This window comes from Diplotaxodon limnothrissa, linkage group LG6 (assembly GCF_057381915.1).
Source record: "Diplotaxodon limnothrissa isolate DT_005_m linkage group LG6, D_limnothrissa_male_GT1.1, whole genome shotgun sequence".
Taxonomy (NCBI): Eukaryota; Metazoa; Chordata; class Actinopteri; order Cichliformes; family Cichlidae; genus Diplotaxodon; species Diplotaxodon limnothrissa.
Window position 1 is genome coordinate 40,815,311 of NC_140601.1, and position 18,196 is coordinate 40,833,506.

Below are 18,196 nucleotides of genomic sequence, written 5' to 3' on the forward strand. Positions count from 1 at the left end.
CCAGTAGAAGCTAACTGGTCATGCACAGGGCAATGACGGTGCTTCCACCAATTCCAGTTAGAAGTTTACCTGTGAAACAAACTGGCTTAAGTGAAAGCTTCACTAATGACAGTGTTTTTTAGTACGAGGCCACTGAAAGAAAACCAACTGGTGCAGGACTCTACAGAGCGAGCGTTTCTCTCATATTCGAGACAGAAATGGATCCGTGCTGAACGTAAATTGAATTTAGGGGCACGTGTGTGGATGAAAAACCCAGCGAGCTTCTGTTTTTCTCAACAACACAACAGCAGCCAAGATGATGCAATCACCCCTGTTACATCTTAAAGTGGAGCAGCAGCCTCTCCTCCCACAGAGGCAGCCAGCAGAAGTCCTGCATAACTCCACCTCATCCACAAGTTCCCAGCCGCTCTGTTCGTCCTACAGAACCACAGCACGGCTGGATGAAGATCAAACTAAAACTCTATTTGCTTTACGTTTGTTGGTCTGTATTTGCCGGGGACGATGTAGAGCAGGCAGGAAGACGACGTGGGGCACACTCAAACTTTTACTACAAATGATACTGTAATTATAAAATATCATTCGGCTAGTGTATACAAATAATTCAAACTGTGCTGTCGATGTACCGGGCTGCATGGGCATCGATCACATCTGAACTCGAGAAGAAATCGAGCGCTGACCCTTCATGTGGTACCTGTGTTGAATGGACTGGAGGAGCAGGACGATGAGGAGCAGCTCTTGCCGGTGCTTCCGGTCTTCTTGCTCCGATGACTGTGACCGTGCGAGCTCAGCTTCTTGGACTTTCCCTCGCCGTCCTTGCTGCTGTGGTGACTTGAGGAAATCTGTCCCAACACAGACGGGTCAAAACCATTAAAGCACTGACTGAGACATCGCGGCGTCTCTCAATCACTGTGTGGTGTCCTCGGATACCTTTTCTATGCCGCTGGATGTCACAGCGGAGCTCAGGTTGTCGCTCGACTTTTTGTGGCGCTCCTTTTGCCGAATCTTGTCTTTATGACTCTGAAAAAAACAACAACACACACATACAAATACACAAGCTTGAGCCTAGAATCAAGGCTGCAGAGTCAACACTGGCACATTACACAAACGCAGCGAGTGGAATATAAGCGAATCACATTTGCTACAGTCAACCAGCTTCAACAACAATGTCTGCAGGGATACGCTAACAGCACAGTCAAATCCGTTTGTGCATCACTGTAACTGCATTTGATGAAGATTATTCTGAATAAAAGCGTCTGGCTTTCTGTCACAGCAAAAACTACTGATTTATTTTTTTATATCAGAATATCCCAGACAGCCTTTTTTATCATATCAGACTAAAATCAATGATTACAAGCGAGCCTGCGATCAGTATGACTCAGTGCCACTAGCTAAATGATAAGAAATACTGGTCTCTTCTATCTGCTACTGGCTTAAAAGCAGGGTGTTAGATTCAGTTTCACAGTGGGTTATACTGAAAATGGCATCATGTAGCGCCAGACGTTGACTGAAAATATATGCTTCACACAGCCGTCTCACACACGCTACTGTGTCAGTCTAAAACCTACAACCGAAAAAGTGCAAACAAGTGTATTCCTGCAAAATTCTGTTCATAGCAACAAGACAACCGCACAGCCAACTTTTAACAGCCTGAATCCGCCAGCTGCCGCCAACATCTACGCGACACTAGATCATATATTTAACCAGTCCAAGGTTGCCATAAAACCGAGCTTTCTGCAACAAAACCTGCTTTTACAGCTCAGCTGAGATTTGACTGGAAGAAACACGCTTTTCTTCTTCATCTCTTTTTCAGTTCAACAACTGCGTGAAGCGTCCGCTCCCTGACTGTGGAGCCATATCTCTGCCAGAACATCAAAACGATAACAACGATGACATTCTTTGAAGACCGGAATTGTCTGGTGGCGAAAAAATATGCGGGTCTCTTTTTACACTTGACAAAGAGCTGCTCAGCTGGAACCGTGTGCCGTCAGCACTATCTTTCCTGTCTGCTGAATTCTCTGCTAGCTAGTCTGTTAGCTTGCAGGGGCTTTGAAGGTGCACCTGTCTGCTTAGTTTTGCATGCGTGTGATGGGGTCACGTGCACGTGAGCACCGCACCTTCACAGAGTTAACTCGGCCCATCTGAGAAGTGCACGTTAGGTTAATTGTTTATTCGAGTGCACAGAATAAAGCGCTGTATGAATGTGTGTGGAGGAGGTAAATGTGGCGTGCAGTGTGGAGAGCTTTAAGTGGTCAAAACGACGAGAGAAGTGTTACATGAATGCCGGCCTATTTGATTTCAAGTGTTTGAGGCTGAGAGGATGTAATGGCGCAGAGAGATCATGATGTTATTTCATGATATGTATTTTATAATATGGTTTTTTATGTCTTTATGACCAGAGGCAGGGTACGCCTAAATGCGTTAGCTTTTGTTTAGCCAGGCTGTACCTCCAGGTATCTCTCTGAGCTCATAGTTTGTATTCAGATTAGAGTTTGACGTCAAGGGGTCGAGCTTATCACTGCCTGAAATGATGACACCCGGAAATCGGGAGTGATGACTGAACGTTCCCCAGGAGCCAACAGATGGAAGCTGTGAGGTTGAAAGCGTAGGACAACTGGGTGTGTCTGGTGTATGTCTGTGTGAGGCGTGCTTACACAGTGTAGCTCAGCTTGCTCACGCCCATGCAATAAAATCTAAATTAGCTCTCTGCTTATTTGATGATTTTATCAGGAAGAAAATGCATTAAAATTCATCCTTTTCTTCTTTGCCAATTCTGCTGTTATTCAATCGTTTCAAAATAAAAGAGTCTGTGTGCCAAGCTGGTCTGGATCAGACTGGCTGGTCTTATTAATCTGACGATGAATAGACAAAGTCTATTTTTAACTCTTACTTTTGGTTTTGTAGTGTACAGTTATCCACTAATATTAGCAAGCTGCAGACACAAACTGCGCAAATACATCCTGTTAATCCTGTTAATTAGTGCTACAAAATTATTAAATCCTAGCATTTCCCAGTTCCAAACAGTAAAACCTTATTATTTGTCTGATAATTCAATAAAATGCTCCAAAATGATTTCTTTCTAATCACAATCACAACAACATGTCACCTAAAGTCACTTCATATTGTAAAAAGACCCTATAGTAATACAGGGAATACCACAGCAATAGATGACCCCCTATGAGCAAGCACTTGGCAATAGTGGGGAGGAAAAACGCCCTTTCAACAGGAAGGAACATCTGGGTGACGTAAGCTCGGGGAAGGGCAGCCATCGACCAAAAGATGCCAACAGAACAAAAATAGTCAGCAGGTGTCTAGTTAGCGGCTCTAGTTAGCTGAGGTGAGGCCTAGCTTGCAGCCAGCGCCTACATGGCGCCTGACTGGTTGTGCCACAATTTTCTCCAGCTAAACAAAAACAAAACTGAGGTAATAGTCTTTGGCGCCAAAGAAAAACGATTACAGGTCACCAGAGAACTTCAATCTATAGATCTAAAAACCACAAACCAGGCGAGAAATTTGGGTGTAGTGACGGATGCAGACCTAAACTTAGAAAAACACATTAAGACAATAACAAAGTCAGCTTACTATCACCTCAAGAATATATCAAGGATAAAAGATCTGATGTCTCAACAGGACCTGGAAAAACTAGTCCATGCATTCATCTTTAGTAGGCTTGATTACTGTAACAGCATCTTTACAGGTCTACCTAAAAAACCAGTCAGACAACTACAGCTCATTCAGAACTCTGCTGCTCGAGTCCTCACTAAGACCAAAAAAGTGGACCACATCAGTCCAGCTCTGAGGTCCTTACACTGGCTGCCTGTCCGTCAGAGGATAGACTTTAAAGTTCTGATGCTGGCCTATAAAGCTCTGAATGGTTTAGGACCAAAATACATCAGTGACCTCCTGACCCAGTATGAACCTTCCAGATCCCTCAGGTCATCTGGATCCGGTCTTTTATCAGTTCCCAGAGTCAGAACCAGACACGGAGAAGCTGCATTCAGCTTTTATGCTCCTTATATCTGGAACAAACTCCCAGAAAGCCTCAGATCAGCTGAAACACTCAGTTTATTTAAATCCAGGTTGAAGACTCACCTGTTCTCAGCTGCATTTGAATAAAGCACCAAATCCACACTTTAAGCTTAAATTTCAAAACTTACATTTAACTACTGATTTTATCTACTGTTCTGATTTTATCTGTTTTGATTTTATATACTGTTGTTTGTTTGTTTAGTTAGTTAGTTAGTTAGTTTATTTGCTTGTTTTATTCAATTTTAAATCATGCTTTTTATTTGTTCTTGTTTCTAATGTCTCTGTAAAGCACTTTGAATCACCTTGTTGTTGAATTGTGCTATACAAATAAACTTGCCTTGCCTTGCCTTACATCTGACTGAGTCCCTTTTTTAACAGCCTCAAGTGGACATTAGAGGAACTGCAGCTTTTGGTAGTTTTCAGCTCTGGAGACTGCCTTCTGATCTGACCACAGCTGTGCTTACCTTCCTCTGTCTGTGGTGGTGGTGCTGTTTTTCCTGTGACGGAGAGCTGGAGCGCCCCCTGGAATGACTGAAGGAGCTACTTGTATTTTCACTAGAACGCAACTTCTTCTGCTGTAAAGTCCAAAAGAAGGAACAGCAAACAAAAAGTTAACAGCTGCTAATTTCAAAGCAACAGTTTGACATTTAAAAGGTTCTCTACAAGCACTTCCAATGACTTAACAGGAGGTTTATCTCCTGAATTATTTATTTTGGTTGGGTGTATTCCAAGAATCATTTAGCTGCCTTGAGCTGAGTTAGAGGAAAAAAAACAGCCGGGCACAGAAGCCCTTATCAATCATGTTAGCTGTTAACTGTGCAGTGCAGTAAGAAAGGCTTTTCTGGGGTACAATGTCATTGTGTTCTTTACCATTTTGTTGTAGTGATGCTTGCAGTAGCCACAATACTTCACGTTATCAGCTTCTGGTCCTTCCTCCTCACACAGCAGACCAGCCATCTGAGCACTACAGCGCAGGGTGTCGGAGGGTCGGAAAGGAGATGAAACACGAGAGCCAAGTTAGCACACGTGCACGGACTGAGACGGCAACACCTGGCCGAGTCACCTGAGAGCTTCAGTCACCGATCGTCGCCAGATTGATCGAATGTCACATTAAAATCTGAGCCTGTCAGTGTCTCGGGATTTACTTCTAAATAAATCATCTTTCTCTTGTAGTAGGAAACAAAATAAAGGCAAAAAGCAAGATGAGCAGCATGAAAGGTAAAAGACTGTAAATGAAGAAAAACCAACTGTAGCCCAGAATGTCTGTGTGAGTAAACTAAGGCTGTAGCCAAATACACATAACATATGAGCACGTATTCAATCTTGGCAATTGGAGACGGAATTTCTTTTCTATTCTTGGCCTTATTTTCAAAAATGATATGACACAGGAAACAAGACAAACGTTAACCTGCTTCGATTAGCACACAAAGTAATCACCATTCATGATATCCAAGTTAGGGTGTGAGGCGGGGTCCCTGCGAACGGGTTGCTAACGCAGACAGACGACCATTCACACTCACGTCATTCCTATGGCCAATTTAGCGTCACCAGCTAATATGCATCTCTCTGGACTGTGGAAAGAAGCTTGAGTGCCCAAAAAGGCTAGGACCTCCTTGGTGTTTGCCAACCATCACAGTCCTGCCCACAATATTAATCATATGCTGAGCAAAAAAAAGTGCCACCAGTGGAGATGTGCCCTAAACTTGCATTCTTTCTAACGGGCAGCAGGGGGCGACCCTTCAGCCTGCAAAAAAAGAGTCCAGTGGTGCAAAATCTATGAAGAGATTACTCGGTGGATCGCCTGATCTGTGACTTCAATAAAGACTTTACTGATGACTTTATGGTCTCACCTGATAGTTTTAGGTCGTATTGAAAATAACACAGTGCTGTTTTTTATGATTTCTTTTTTAAACTTCGTCATAGTTTTTTCAGGTTGTTTCTTTTCCAGGTTTAAACATGGTTAACGGGAACAGTCGGCTAACTAAAAATAACCCTTAATAAAAGTTTTTGCCCTTGAACTGCTTCTTATCACACTCGGTCCTCACGCACTGTTCATTCATGTTGATGTCCCCACACTTTCACATAGGCGCACACACACACACACACACACACACACACACACACACACACACACACAATTTAACACTGACCAGGTGACGTGGAACGCTTGTCTGCAGCCCTGTCTGTTGCAGGTCATGCACGCGCCGCAGGCGGCCTTGCTCTCCCTCCCGTGGTCCTCGCAGATATAACAAGTCTGTTGAAAGAGCACAAACGGAGAGTACAGGAGATGCAGGGACTCAAACACATCAGTCATCATTATTATTATCAACAACAGGTGCCGGGATTGCTTTTCCATCTGTCGCACGAGCAAAGCAAGCCGTCCCGTCTGACGGCCATTAAAATGAACTATTGTGATTGCGGCGCAGCAGAGATGAAACACTCCTCGACTCGAGTCCAGCTGCAGCTGCAGTGCAGATGATTAGGAAGTTTTTCTTGTCAAGACAACAGATGAGGTTTTCAAACAGAGCACAGCTTCTACAGAGAAACTGTTGACCAGATGTTTGGGGATGTTGTAAAGAAAGTTGACACAGATCGGCCTGCAAACTGCTCTGAATCTGCTTCGAAACAGACGCTACGCTTGGAGTTTTCAGCCTCCCGTTAATCTTTTTCTTTGCACCAAAGTGAGGTGGTTTCTAACGAACTTCAGGGTGCCACGGAGCATACGCTGACACGACAAAAGACTCATATCAGCCCGTCTCCAAAAGACATGTAAGCATACACACTCGAGCCCCCGAAAGCAAACAATCGCATGCACGAACACACACGCCGCTTTTGTACTTCTTGTTCAGCTTTGCTCAGCGAGCAGGCCCGACTGGTGGGGGGTAGAAGAGGCCTAGCAACAGGTGCGGGACAAAGGAACAGCAGGCTCTTTACCTTTTCACTTCGGCCCTCTCTGTTTCACCTTTTTCTCTCCCTTTCTCCTTCTCTCCATATCCTACTCAGCTCTCTGTTTCCCTTCAGAGGATGTCTGCTGTGCAATGAAAGGCCGGAGACATAACTGCACCGGGCATGTAAAAGGAAGAGTGGCTTCTTGAGTTTTCAGTGTCCATTGTAACGTTGTCTAGGAATGCGGGCAGCAAAGTCTGAATGAATGGCCCTGACGGGGGAAGGCTGCATGCAATTTACTGTAGCTGACACAGTAATATGAAACCGGGCCCTCAAACACTCACACATGTACATTTATATGCAGGCATGCACACACACACACACACACAGAGCATCTAAACGACGCACAATGCAAGATGCTCAGTCCATGAATCAAATATTGATTTCTTTGTAATGTGCTTTGCTTTGAAAGGCTTGCTCTGCTGCACACACTGCAGATGTCTTCTGAACAGTTTTTGTAACTTTGAAAACAACTGCAGTGTTGTGCAATCAAACAACCAAGATGTGATACAAGTTCAGACTTTCATCTTTAATTCAAGGAAGTTAACAAAAGTATTGCATAAGCTCTTGAGGAATTGCATACATTTTTATTGACATTCATCAATTTTCAGAGGATCAAAATTAATTGGACAAATGACAAATTTACAAGTGTTGCAGCTGTTCATTGATCCAGCGAAACGTGGCTGCAAGTAAAGGAGGCCCTGAAAAATAAACCTATCTAAGGGGTAGCAAAAGCTTTAGGAGTGGTCAAAGCAACAATCTGGTGCTTTCTTATTAAAACAGGAATGCAATGGCCAGCTCAGCAACACCAAACAGCCTGAAAGACCACAGAAGACTAAAGTGGACAAGAAAAACTTCAGACCAAGTCAAGAGCAGGAAGGCCAGATTAAATTTCCCAGGAAACATCTGAAAGAGCCAGCACAGTTCTGGAAAAATTCTTTGGACACATGAAACCAAGAAGAACTTGTACCAGAACGATGGGAGGAGAAAAGAACTCAGAAAGAGAGAAACAGCTCATGATCTGAAGCATATCACATCATCTGTCAAACACGATGGCGGCAGTGTTATGACACTGGCACGTACGGCTGCCAGTGGAACCGGGTCACGGGTGTTTATTAATGACGTGACTGCTGATAGAAGCAGCAGGGTGACGTGAAGCGTACAGGGCTGCACTCTCTGCTCAGAAAGCACTTTGCAAAGAAAGCAAAATGCAAAAGCAACTCAAGAAATGGGTCATTCTTTGATGGCCAAGTCAGCCACCTGATCTTAACCCAGCAGAGCAGCTTTCCATTTACTGAAGGTAAAACTGAAGCAGAGAGACCCACAAGCAAGCAGCAAGTGAAGGTGGCTGCAGTAAAGGCCTAGCAGAATACCTCAAGGATGTCCACGGATTACACACTTTCATCCAAGTGTAAAAAATTATGCAAAATATTTGCAACAGCCCTTAATGTGAAGATGAAGGTCTGCACTTTAATCACATACACCACTGTGGTGGTGCACAGGGCCAAAGATCCCTTCACTTTTACTTTTGTCTCAATTTTCCATTTGAAAATATAATTTAACTTCAAAGGCAAGTTTATTCTTTTTAATGAATCCACAAAGCCAGTGAGTAACTGGCTTCCTGTAATCCTGTAATATTCCTGTAATCCTCAATACGGACCAAAAGACCCGATTATGGTTTCTGCCAGTATCGGGAAGCCCTAATAAGAGAGTAAAGTTACCAGAGAGCTGATGCATGTTGAAGCTGTACCCGCCTGAAACTAGTCTGTGGTTAAACTGTTTGTGTGCAAAGTAAAAAAGAAAGAAAAACATCATTAGCAGAAAATTTCAAAAGCTAGCGTGAGTCTATGTGTGACACGTCCTCTTATCTTTGAATCTTAACAGCCGATCTGCAGCATTCATTAATTATACATGAAGAACACAGAAAACAAACCTGAGCCGAGTAAAGCAAAACTACCATCACTCTTTCTGTGGTAAGAGATATTTAACAATATAAAACGATGCAAAAAGAAAACACTTTAAACATCCATCTTCATTCAACAAAGGATGAAGATGTCAAAAAGCACCACTGACACCAGGCTCCACCCTCCCTGCACTTTCTGTTCCCTTTTAGACTCATCTTCACTACCTTGCAGCTTCAGCGTTACACCCGCCCCCCTCTCAGTCACACACACTATCTTTAATTCCTCTCCTCTCCACTGCACACCTCCAACAGCTCCCTACAGTCATTACAGGTCACAGTGTCATCTGCAAACATTGTAGTTCACAGAGACAACACTCCTACAACAGACGACTGTTTGGGCTATTAATGTATCACTACTGAAACACTGTAACAACTGTGAGGCATGAAACAGCAGTGCAGAGTGACATCAGCACACAATCACAGTTTACATCTTTCACATACCGCAAAGAGCGATTTAACCCATTCATTAACTAATCAGCGGACAAACAGGCACAGATATCAGCTAAACAGGTACAACTACTTTGTATATAAATAAAACTGCTACTTTGTAACAGCCTGATTGTTTCTTTTTTACCTTTTTTAACTTCTAAATACTGAAAACAACTTCTAAGTATGTTTTCAAGCTTTTTTTAATGTGTGAAACAGTCAGCTAATAAGACTGATCAGATAAAGAAGCTCCTTTCACGAGCTTGTAATAAGCAGAGGAAACGTTTTGCCTTCAAAAGTATAAGACAAACTTTTATGTTTTCACTTTATATTTACTCTGCTATAATCTTGGAGTACTTAGTTGACTTAGATGCCAAAAGTATGAATGAAATGAAATGAAAATGTGCTGTCAGAATTAAAAATGGTGGCCTCACATTCAAAATGACCTTTCTGTGTGACTCAGCATCCGGCGCTGTCGCTGCTCGTCGTCTCTCAAACCCGGGCTTTAAATTTTAAATCTGTAAATGATTCGACTGCATTCTGTTTGTCTTTGCGTAACAGTTTTGAAAACAGGAGAGCGGCTCGGCAATCTAACACGTTTTTCATTTTCTATTTAAAATTATTAAATGTATTTTTTTTTTAAATCCTTGAATTAAAGCTTATTGAAGAATATTTTTTAATTATTCAAATTTTTTAATTGGTAAAAGTTCAAACCATGAGAAGCTTTTCGTGTTCTTTTTCTATCATCAGTCAAAACTCCAAGAGGAATAAATACTTTTTGATGTGAAAACCAGAAAAACTTTACTTTCACAAATCACTTCAGGGTATTTTTGAATCTTTGCACTTATGGTAAATGTGCTTTGCTGTTTACTAAACATGCCACATCTACTACAGCTCGAAATCTCCCACATTTCCCAGAAAGGCTTTCAGCAGCCTCCAGAGAACAGGCGTGACCTTGCCACGCTGAGCTCCGGGTTAGTACAGGACGTGTAGGTGGAGAGAAGAACGGGGATGTGAAGCAAAACTGGTTTTCCCGTTAAGGAGGAAAGCAGTCGTGCAGTCTCCCACGTGTCGTCTGCTGCATTGCATCATGACTCGTCGAACTTGGTGCTGAGGACGGAGATGACTTTTTCTCTTTTCCCTCTGTGTGACTGCTCATTCTGAAAGTACTCTCTATGTTTTTGATGACTGCTGACACACCGTGTGACACATTTTGCATAACCTGTTTAGCAGCGTTTCATATATGTAAACACGGATGCAGCTTTCTGTGTATTTATACATTTTACTGTTGAGGATTTTCAGTATTACTGATTACTGGTGCTGACTTCTTCTACCTGTTTAAAGTGTTTGTTTATCAAACGCAGGTTTGTGGGGTCACCTTGTGCCAGTTTCAGGGGTGCGGTGCAGGTGTGCAGCTTTACACGTTATCATAGGTAAGAGGATGTGTTTACATTTTTCTCTGTGATCGGATGAGAAGCTGGAGACCCTAAATCAAACTGTATCAGAAAACCTTTTAAATCTTATTTTGGGTTATTGACAAACTTTTGTTTGTTTGTTTTAATTAAAATTTGCCTGGTGATACAGGTTTTAGATCCTGGTAACAATGGAAATTATTAGTTATTCTCTCCATTAATTTAGATTGGAGCTTTGGGGATTACAAATTACTTCATATGCAGAGGTAAAAAAAACCTCGTTTAAATCTTTAAATCAGCAAACACTTGCTGATGGGGCTCTGGGATTGCTTTGTATTAACCTCCTAAGACCTGAACTCTTTCATGGCATGCATTTTTAATTTCTCTTTGCTATTTGGGCTGATTGGGACCTGATGGATGTAAAAACAAAGAATTATCTTTTTACCTGATTTTGCCCTACGAGGGCCTCATATCCACATATGAGGACATTCGTTTTAAATGTTGTTAGAACAATGGCAGGAATAGCTCAGTAGGTAGGGTGGTTGCCCCATGATCGGAAGGTTGGGGGTTCGACTTCACTCAACGGCTACCCTGAGATACCCCTGAGCAAGGTACCGTCCCTACACACTGCTCCCCGGGCGCTGCACTGGTGGCTGCCCACTGCTTCACTGGGTGAATGGGTTAAATGCAGAGGAACTATTTCCCTATGGGGACTAACATGCACACTTTACTTTACACTTTTTTTTTGGCAGTATAATGTCCTCGTAAGTGGATATCAGGCCTTTGTAGAGCAACATTTAGCATTGTGGTCTGGACAACCCAAAATGTGATGTCCACACACGTGGATGCCAGGTCCTAGGAGGTTAATGTTATGCATTTAACTATGACGTCTGGCCCTTTAGTTGCTTCCCCCGAGAGAAGCCCACCTTCACTGAGCAGCATCTTTTAGCCCCACTGTCATCTGCAGTCTTATTAACTGCTCATCTCGATCTAATCTGGATTAAAGTGGCTTGGATGTTTAAGTTGGACCCATATTTAAATGTGCCTTTCAGTCTCAGACTGAACCTGAAGCTGCGCTTGGTAAGACCCGGTTTTACTGGCAGGATCGGAAAGAAATGGGAGTGGCCCCCCCGGATGACCTTTTCTGTGACGTCTTCTACACCATTTTGGAAACCTTGGATCTGTCGTCTTCTATCAGGGCTGTTCAGACCCAATACAGAAGCTCCTACAGTTTCTAAGCATTTAGATAGTTTTGAACGCTGGGAAAGGTCATGAAGTGTTATTCTCTGCTGATCAAGAACTTGGCTCAGGAAGGTTTTCCAGATCTCAGGAAGAACATGGGAGATGATTTAAGTCTGACATGAGACAAGAGATTGTTAATATAAATATTATTAGCAAAATGAAAATGATCAAGGGATGGATGATGAGACTTTGTTGTTATTCTTAGCTTCTTAGATATTCTTATTTATACTTGGATAAAAAGATATACTGAACTGCTGGTGAACTATAAGAAGGAGAAATTCACTCTATGCCTCAAAGTCAGGTAATAAAATTATCGAGTTTTATTACCTGAAGAGTTCTGGACTAGATTATGTGAAATTAAGATATGCTAAGGATTCATAGGCAGTCCAAGACTATTTGTTTTAGGCGATGAGACAGACTTAGTGGGAGATGACAGAGAGATTAAGCATCTGGTCCAGACTAGCATCGTGGAAGTAGTAGAGGTGGCCAGAGCTGAAGCATTGGAAAAGATGTCAGAGAGGACTTAAAGATGAATAATTATTTTAGAAATGGAACGAATATATTGTTTCCTTTGGAGGACACTTGGTTTGGGGTCGTATGGTGTGAAGAGTTCTTTGTTACCTGTTTAGCTGCAGGTACAAACAACGTAAAAATCCGTGTGCTGAATGTGTTCGCAGCCATTTTTGAGTTATGAACAAGGAAACGATTTTACCGAAGGATTGAAATGTCACCACTTTATAAGAGCACAACAACAACAACACACCCTCACAAACAAACTAACAAACAAACAAACAAACAAATAAATAAACTCCAAAGTAAACCCTTAGTTCTACTTTCAGATTAGGCTTCAAACTTTCCTGTTTGATGAAGCTTATCTTTGGGGCTGGATCTGATCTCTCTGTGCTCCTCTTTTCTCTCGCGCCTCTAACTTCCTGTAGACTAGTCCAACTTTCCCGCTCAAACAGCGTGCATCCCTACCTTGTTGTATCTCTCGTGTGGGACATACTGCAGGATGATAGGCTCCATGGTGAGGACGTTGGCGAACTGCACCTCGGGGATGTAGAGTGCGCACACGACGTGGGCCCAGCCTGATTGGAGGAGAGATTGGCAGCGGATCAACGATATGACAAGACTCGGAATGACTCGAGTGGAAATGCGCACTCGGTTATGCCCTCGGGAAGAGTGAGCGGGAACATGATGATATTTACCTCCGCTGTCTGTCCTCTTGAGGGCGCCATCTTTGTGGGGACACAGCTCACACCTCTGAGGAGACACGGGAGAGAGCGGAGCTTGTTGGAGTGGATATCTGTCTGACCATGACTCCAAACGTTAGGGCAGATACAGGAAACAGTGGGTCAGTCTATTCGATGCAGTTCTAAGCTAACATAATATAGAGGAAGTAACAGTTCAGAGGCTTTATTTTGCGCCTATGACATCAGCTTTTCTGTATATCTCTGCCTCAGTTTATGGCTTTTATTGCGCTTCTTGTAATAAAATGTGTTGTCATCAAGCTTTTTAATTTATAGTTCACTTCATCTGTCGCTACTCAGCTCCACTCTGCAGGCAGCGCATGTGCACGTGAGCTGTAACCACCTCCACACACAGGAGGAGGACAGCTGATAGGTGGGCTCAAGGCTTTATTGTTGGGTCTTTACCTTTGAGTACTGAGCACCTTGAGGCGACCGCTGTTGTGATTTGCGCCATATAAATAAAACTGAATTGAATTGAAAAATTAAGAGTAACATGTTGTCGTGTCCTATGATTTTGCTCACTTTTTTAACAAGCCCTGCCCTTATTTGGTGTCTATATATATGTAAAGAAGGAATCAAACAGCTCTTGCTGTCCACAGACTGTAAAAAGGAGAATCAGGAGAATCCAGAGTCAGCTGATAATTGTGACACATCAAAGTTAAAATCCGTTTTAACTAGGGCTGAACGATATATCGCATTTGCGATAATATCGCGACATGATCAAGTGCAATTTTCTAACCGCAAAGGCTGCGATTATACTCTGGACATGTCCAAATTCATGGGCTGCATCCTCCTGAGGCCGCATTTGTAGACCGATTACGTCACAGCGACGCGCCGAAGGCTGTCCAAATTACTACCATATCCCAGAATTCATAGCGCGGCCCAGCCAAACTCCAGTTTCCAACAATGGCGGCCGCTACTAAGTTTTAAAATTACTCATACTAATCTTTCTGGGTCACAAAATAAACTTTTAACATATTTTCAGGCGCGAAAGTAGTTGTGTAAACATCAAATATCTGCTCGGTTTATCAAGATATCCCATATTTGCAAAAGTGCTTCGACGTTTTCAGAGGCGTCTGCTACCCACCAGCTCGACAGCTAGCCGGGAGCTCGAGGGTTACTGATGCGGCCGAGAGCGGCACAACTCCCGGCACATCATTTTCAGATCACCGCGGAGTTTCGCTGCTCGGGTTAAACGTGATATATAAGTCACTTAGACAACCTAAAAATGTTATTGTTGGGCTTTTTTCAGTGTTTTGTTTGTTCGTGAGTAAATCGGTTTGGCTGAGATTAAAGTTATTAGATTAGATAAAATAAAACTTTATTAATCCCCCGGGTGGGTTCCTCCTTGGTTTTCACACAGCTGACTAAACGTCAAACAGAAAACTGATTAAACAGAAGTATGAGACAGTCGAGAATTTACGCCAGTGTCTGGTTATATTTTAGATAGCAAGAAGCAGACGGCCGAGTTTATTAAACTCCACCGAGACAGCGGTGACGCTAATCAGAACTAGACCGTCCAATTTCACGCCTTTAAACTTTAAAGGCGTGTTTGTGTGTGTGTTTATACAATTGCTATTATGTTTGCACTTTATGTGTAATGTTACTGACTGCAGAGATCAGTAAGATGTGTGTATTTTTTATTTATTAGTTTTATTTATTTAATATTATTTTTTAATTGAATGACTGTCTAGTAGTTCACAGATGTCGAAAAACTGAGTGTGGTAAAGCCACTGATTTTGTTTATGTATATTTCTGCAATCTGCACATTGTACTGACTTTCATTTTAATGTTTACACCAGGGTTCCTTGTCAGCACTTTATGCTCAGATGTTTGTAAGCTAAAAATAAACTATTGTGTATGTTCAAATATACTGTTGTGATTGAAGAAGTTAAATAAAAATGTCAGTCATCAATTCATGCATCACCTCATGTCATCATAACAGAGGTCTGTCTTCCAGGAAAGAACAGTTTAAAATTAATGTAATATAGTATTGGCCATACTATATGATGTATTGCTTGTCTTTGTTTAATAATACAGAAGACAAATACCTTAAAAAATAATCGCATATCGCATCGCAATCGCAATATTGGGGCAAAAAATCGCAATTAGATTATTTTCCATAATCGTTCAGCCCTAGTTTTAACTCTTGCAGATGCAAAGACAGTTTCTATTTTATCCTCTACGATCTTCTTCTTTCTCCCCTCGCCAGCCCATCTGGTCATGGCAGATGGCCCCGCCCCTCCCTGAGCCTGGTTCTGTTGGAGGTCTGTTCCTGTCAAAAGGGAGTTCTTCCTTCCCACCGTCGCCAAATGCTGCTCGTACGGGATCATCTGTTAGCTGTGGGGTTTTCGCTCTTATATTATACGGTTGTTACCGTGTAGTATAAAGAACCTTGCTGTGGGAAGTGTTGTGAGTTGATGTTATATGAAAAAAAAATGAATTGAAATGAATAGACTAAAATCAGACTAGTCCAAAAAAACCATGAAGGGAGAAAAAGTCCTCACTGAAAGTTATTATTTAATAATAAACACAGTTTCAGTTAATGTGTACATTTCTTTTATGTTCGATTTTACTTAAGAAAGGTAGGAAAGCAATGTTTAAATCACGCCTGAGGCTGCTTCACACATAAACACAGAGGAATCCAGCTTATTCGTTTAACTCAGCTTTAGGGCATCAGTATGGGACAAGCTGGCTCAGTACACCTGAGGCAGACTGCTTGTAGGTGAAGGTGAAGCAGGAATGAATGAATAAATTGTGTCATTCGTGTTGGCGTACTCACCACACGTGCCGCCCGCTCCTGTGACTCACACTTCCGACAGAACCACGGGCCAGTTGGCACCTGCACGATGCCGTAGCATGCTGCGACAAACACACAAGCACGGGAGTGTCAAACTGGACCGGCACGACCCACGGTAACACACCTGTCTTTTAATGTAAACTACAGGTACAAATGAAAACATGCACATTTAATGAGTCATTCATTCATTCACAGGACAGATGTTGAACAGCCCGAGGGTCAACAATTTGTACCTTTAACAGTGTTTAAAAGTTTCACGTTTTCTGGAAATAATATTTCACTTTTTATGATTGAAACGACTTGCCAAGCTCTATAAATACTTTAATAAATACTAGTAAAGCTGGCAGTACCTGTCCAAGAATACTACTCAAGATAATACTGACTTGACACTTGGCACAGCCATCCTGCTTTAACAGATGAATAGAAAATGATTTCAAGCTGATTTTATGTTTTAACTTTTCTCTTTCTAAGTTTAACATCTCTCCCTGTCAGTGGTGAGAGGTGCTGCTGTCATCCTGATCGGATTAACCTTATAATCCTATTTCATTCCACTTTGACATAAAGCTTTAATTTGACTGGGACAGCCCTGAAATCAGCCTCCTGCATCAGCACCTCTCTGGATCAGAATCTTCTTCACTTTTTCAGTTTGGGCACAAATTTCTTTTTGGCACATTTGTGCACCAACACCGTCACAGCATCACTGAGATCAGAGGGCTGATCCTCACTCAGAGTAGCCATCCTGCGTGAGGTCCCACTTCAAATCGCTCGAATGCAACAAAGCAAGTGGACACGCGCTGCTGTCCGAACGAACACGGCCTCGCGAACGCGTCGCAGCGTGCCGCACGGTCCGCGACGCACGGACCTCGAGGCGCCATCCGGGCTCGGTGTCACGCCGCTCGGCCCTGCGCGATCAATCAAGTGTGCGGAGAGGAAGCAACAACAGCACGCTTACCTACCCGCCCCTCCCGCACGAACACAGAACACGCACGTAGGCAGGGAGGACCAACGCCTCCGGCCGCAAGCTAGAGCCGCTCCGGCTGCCCGGGAATCACACGCTAACAGCAGCTAATGTTACCTTGGTGAACGGCGACGCTGCAGCCGTGTCCATCACAGTACACCAGCGGATTCTCAGCCCAGCCTCGCTCGTCGGAACACACGCAGCAACCTCCAACCATTTCCCGCATGCTGCTCCCATATGAAGAAATAGATTTCCCCTCCCGGCAACGGCTCAGACCCAGGCCAGGCCTGTCAGGCGGTCGTCCCGCATCTTAACGCCGCTCTAGGCATGGTCACGGGCCGCCCACGTCGTGCAGTTTTAGTGCAGCGGAGAGCCGAAATCTCTGCGTTTGTGGTGCTTCTAGTAGATTTTCCGTGATGTCCTCCCCGTCCCATACATAAGTGCGCATGCTCAGATCTTCGCCGGAGTAAAAGTCACAGCAAAGGTAGCAAGTTATTGTTGAGCAGGAAGCGCCTTTTCAGCGCGTGTTTTCAGGCAGTGACGACTCGATTTCCACGAACCCGAGGAGCAGACGCCCGCACGGCCTCCTGCCCCGGTCCACTGTGTTCTTTACACGAACCCCGCGCATCACGTCGGCCCAAACCGCTGTATGCGCCCGGCATCAACCGCGTCTCAACAGCGCCATCTGCAGGACATCTTGGGGGTGGCTAACAGCAGGAATTACAAGCTATTTCACCATCCGGCGTCCGGACCTAAAATAAATAATGAAACATTAATAATAAGATAACAAAAGATGCGAGATTCCCGTGTGACAGCGGCCAAAACAGGTCAACACAATATCATAAAATATTAAAAGACAAAAATGGTCATAATGGGAAAAAACACGCAAAAGAAAGGAGCTCAATTAAATAGAATAAAATATAAACTTTCATTAAAAAAAGGGGAGCTCAATAAGCGCAAACCTACATATAACAAAATAGAAGACAAAGTAAAAAGTCAAGTATAATACAAACAGGAGCTCAGTAAATAAATGTACCATTTGAAATTCATAATGTAATGACAACGTTTTATTTTTGCTCATTTGCTTTTTTTAAAATTATTATTTACTAAAAATGAGTACCAAAATAAATACATAAATAAATAATAACAATAATGGATAATGACAGTAATGAC

The 18,196-nt window shown here is 42.9% G+C and overlaps 1 protein-coding gene across 2 annotated transcripts in view; it reads right to left on the bottom strand.

The window, feature by feature from the left end:
• The window catches only part of LOC146631242 (protein AF-17-like), a 30,905-nt gene extending 13,421 nt beyond the window's left edge, over positions 1 to 17,484 (bottom strand). For both annotated transcript variants that reach the window (XM_085356459.1, XM_085356460.1), the window contains exons 1-9: positions 17,141 to 17,484; positions 16,048 to 16,127; positions 13,224 to 13,278; positions 12,994 to 13,103; positions 6,177 to 6,280; positions 4,897 to 4,990; positions 4,491 to 4,601; positions 928 to 1,017; positions 692 to 839 (exon numbers count right to left, since the gene is read on the bottom strand). In XM_085356459.1, the coding sequence (XP_085212585.1) occupies positions 692 to 839; positions 928 to 1,017; positions 4,491 to 4,601; positions 4,897 to 4,990; positions 6,177 to 6,280; positions 12,994 to 13,103; positions 13,224 to 13,278; positions 16,048 to 16,127; positions 17,141 to 17,249 (901 nt within the window). In that variant the 5' untranslated portion in view covers positions 17,250 to 17,484. The remainder of the gene's footprint in view (positions 1 to 691; positions 840 to 927; positions 1,018 to 4,490; positions 4,602 to 4,896; positions 4,991 to 6,176; positions 6,281 to 12,993; positions 13,104 to 13,223; positions 13,279 to 16,047; positions 16,128 to 17,140) is intronic.
• Between the last annotated feature and the right edge of the window lie 712 nt (positions 17,485 to 18,196).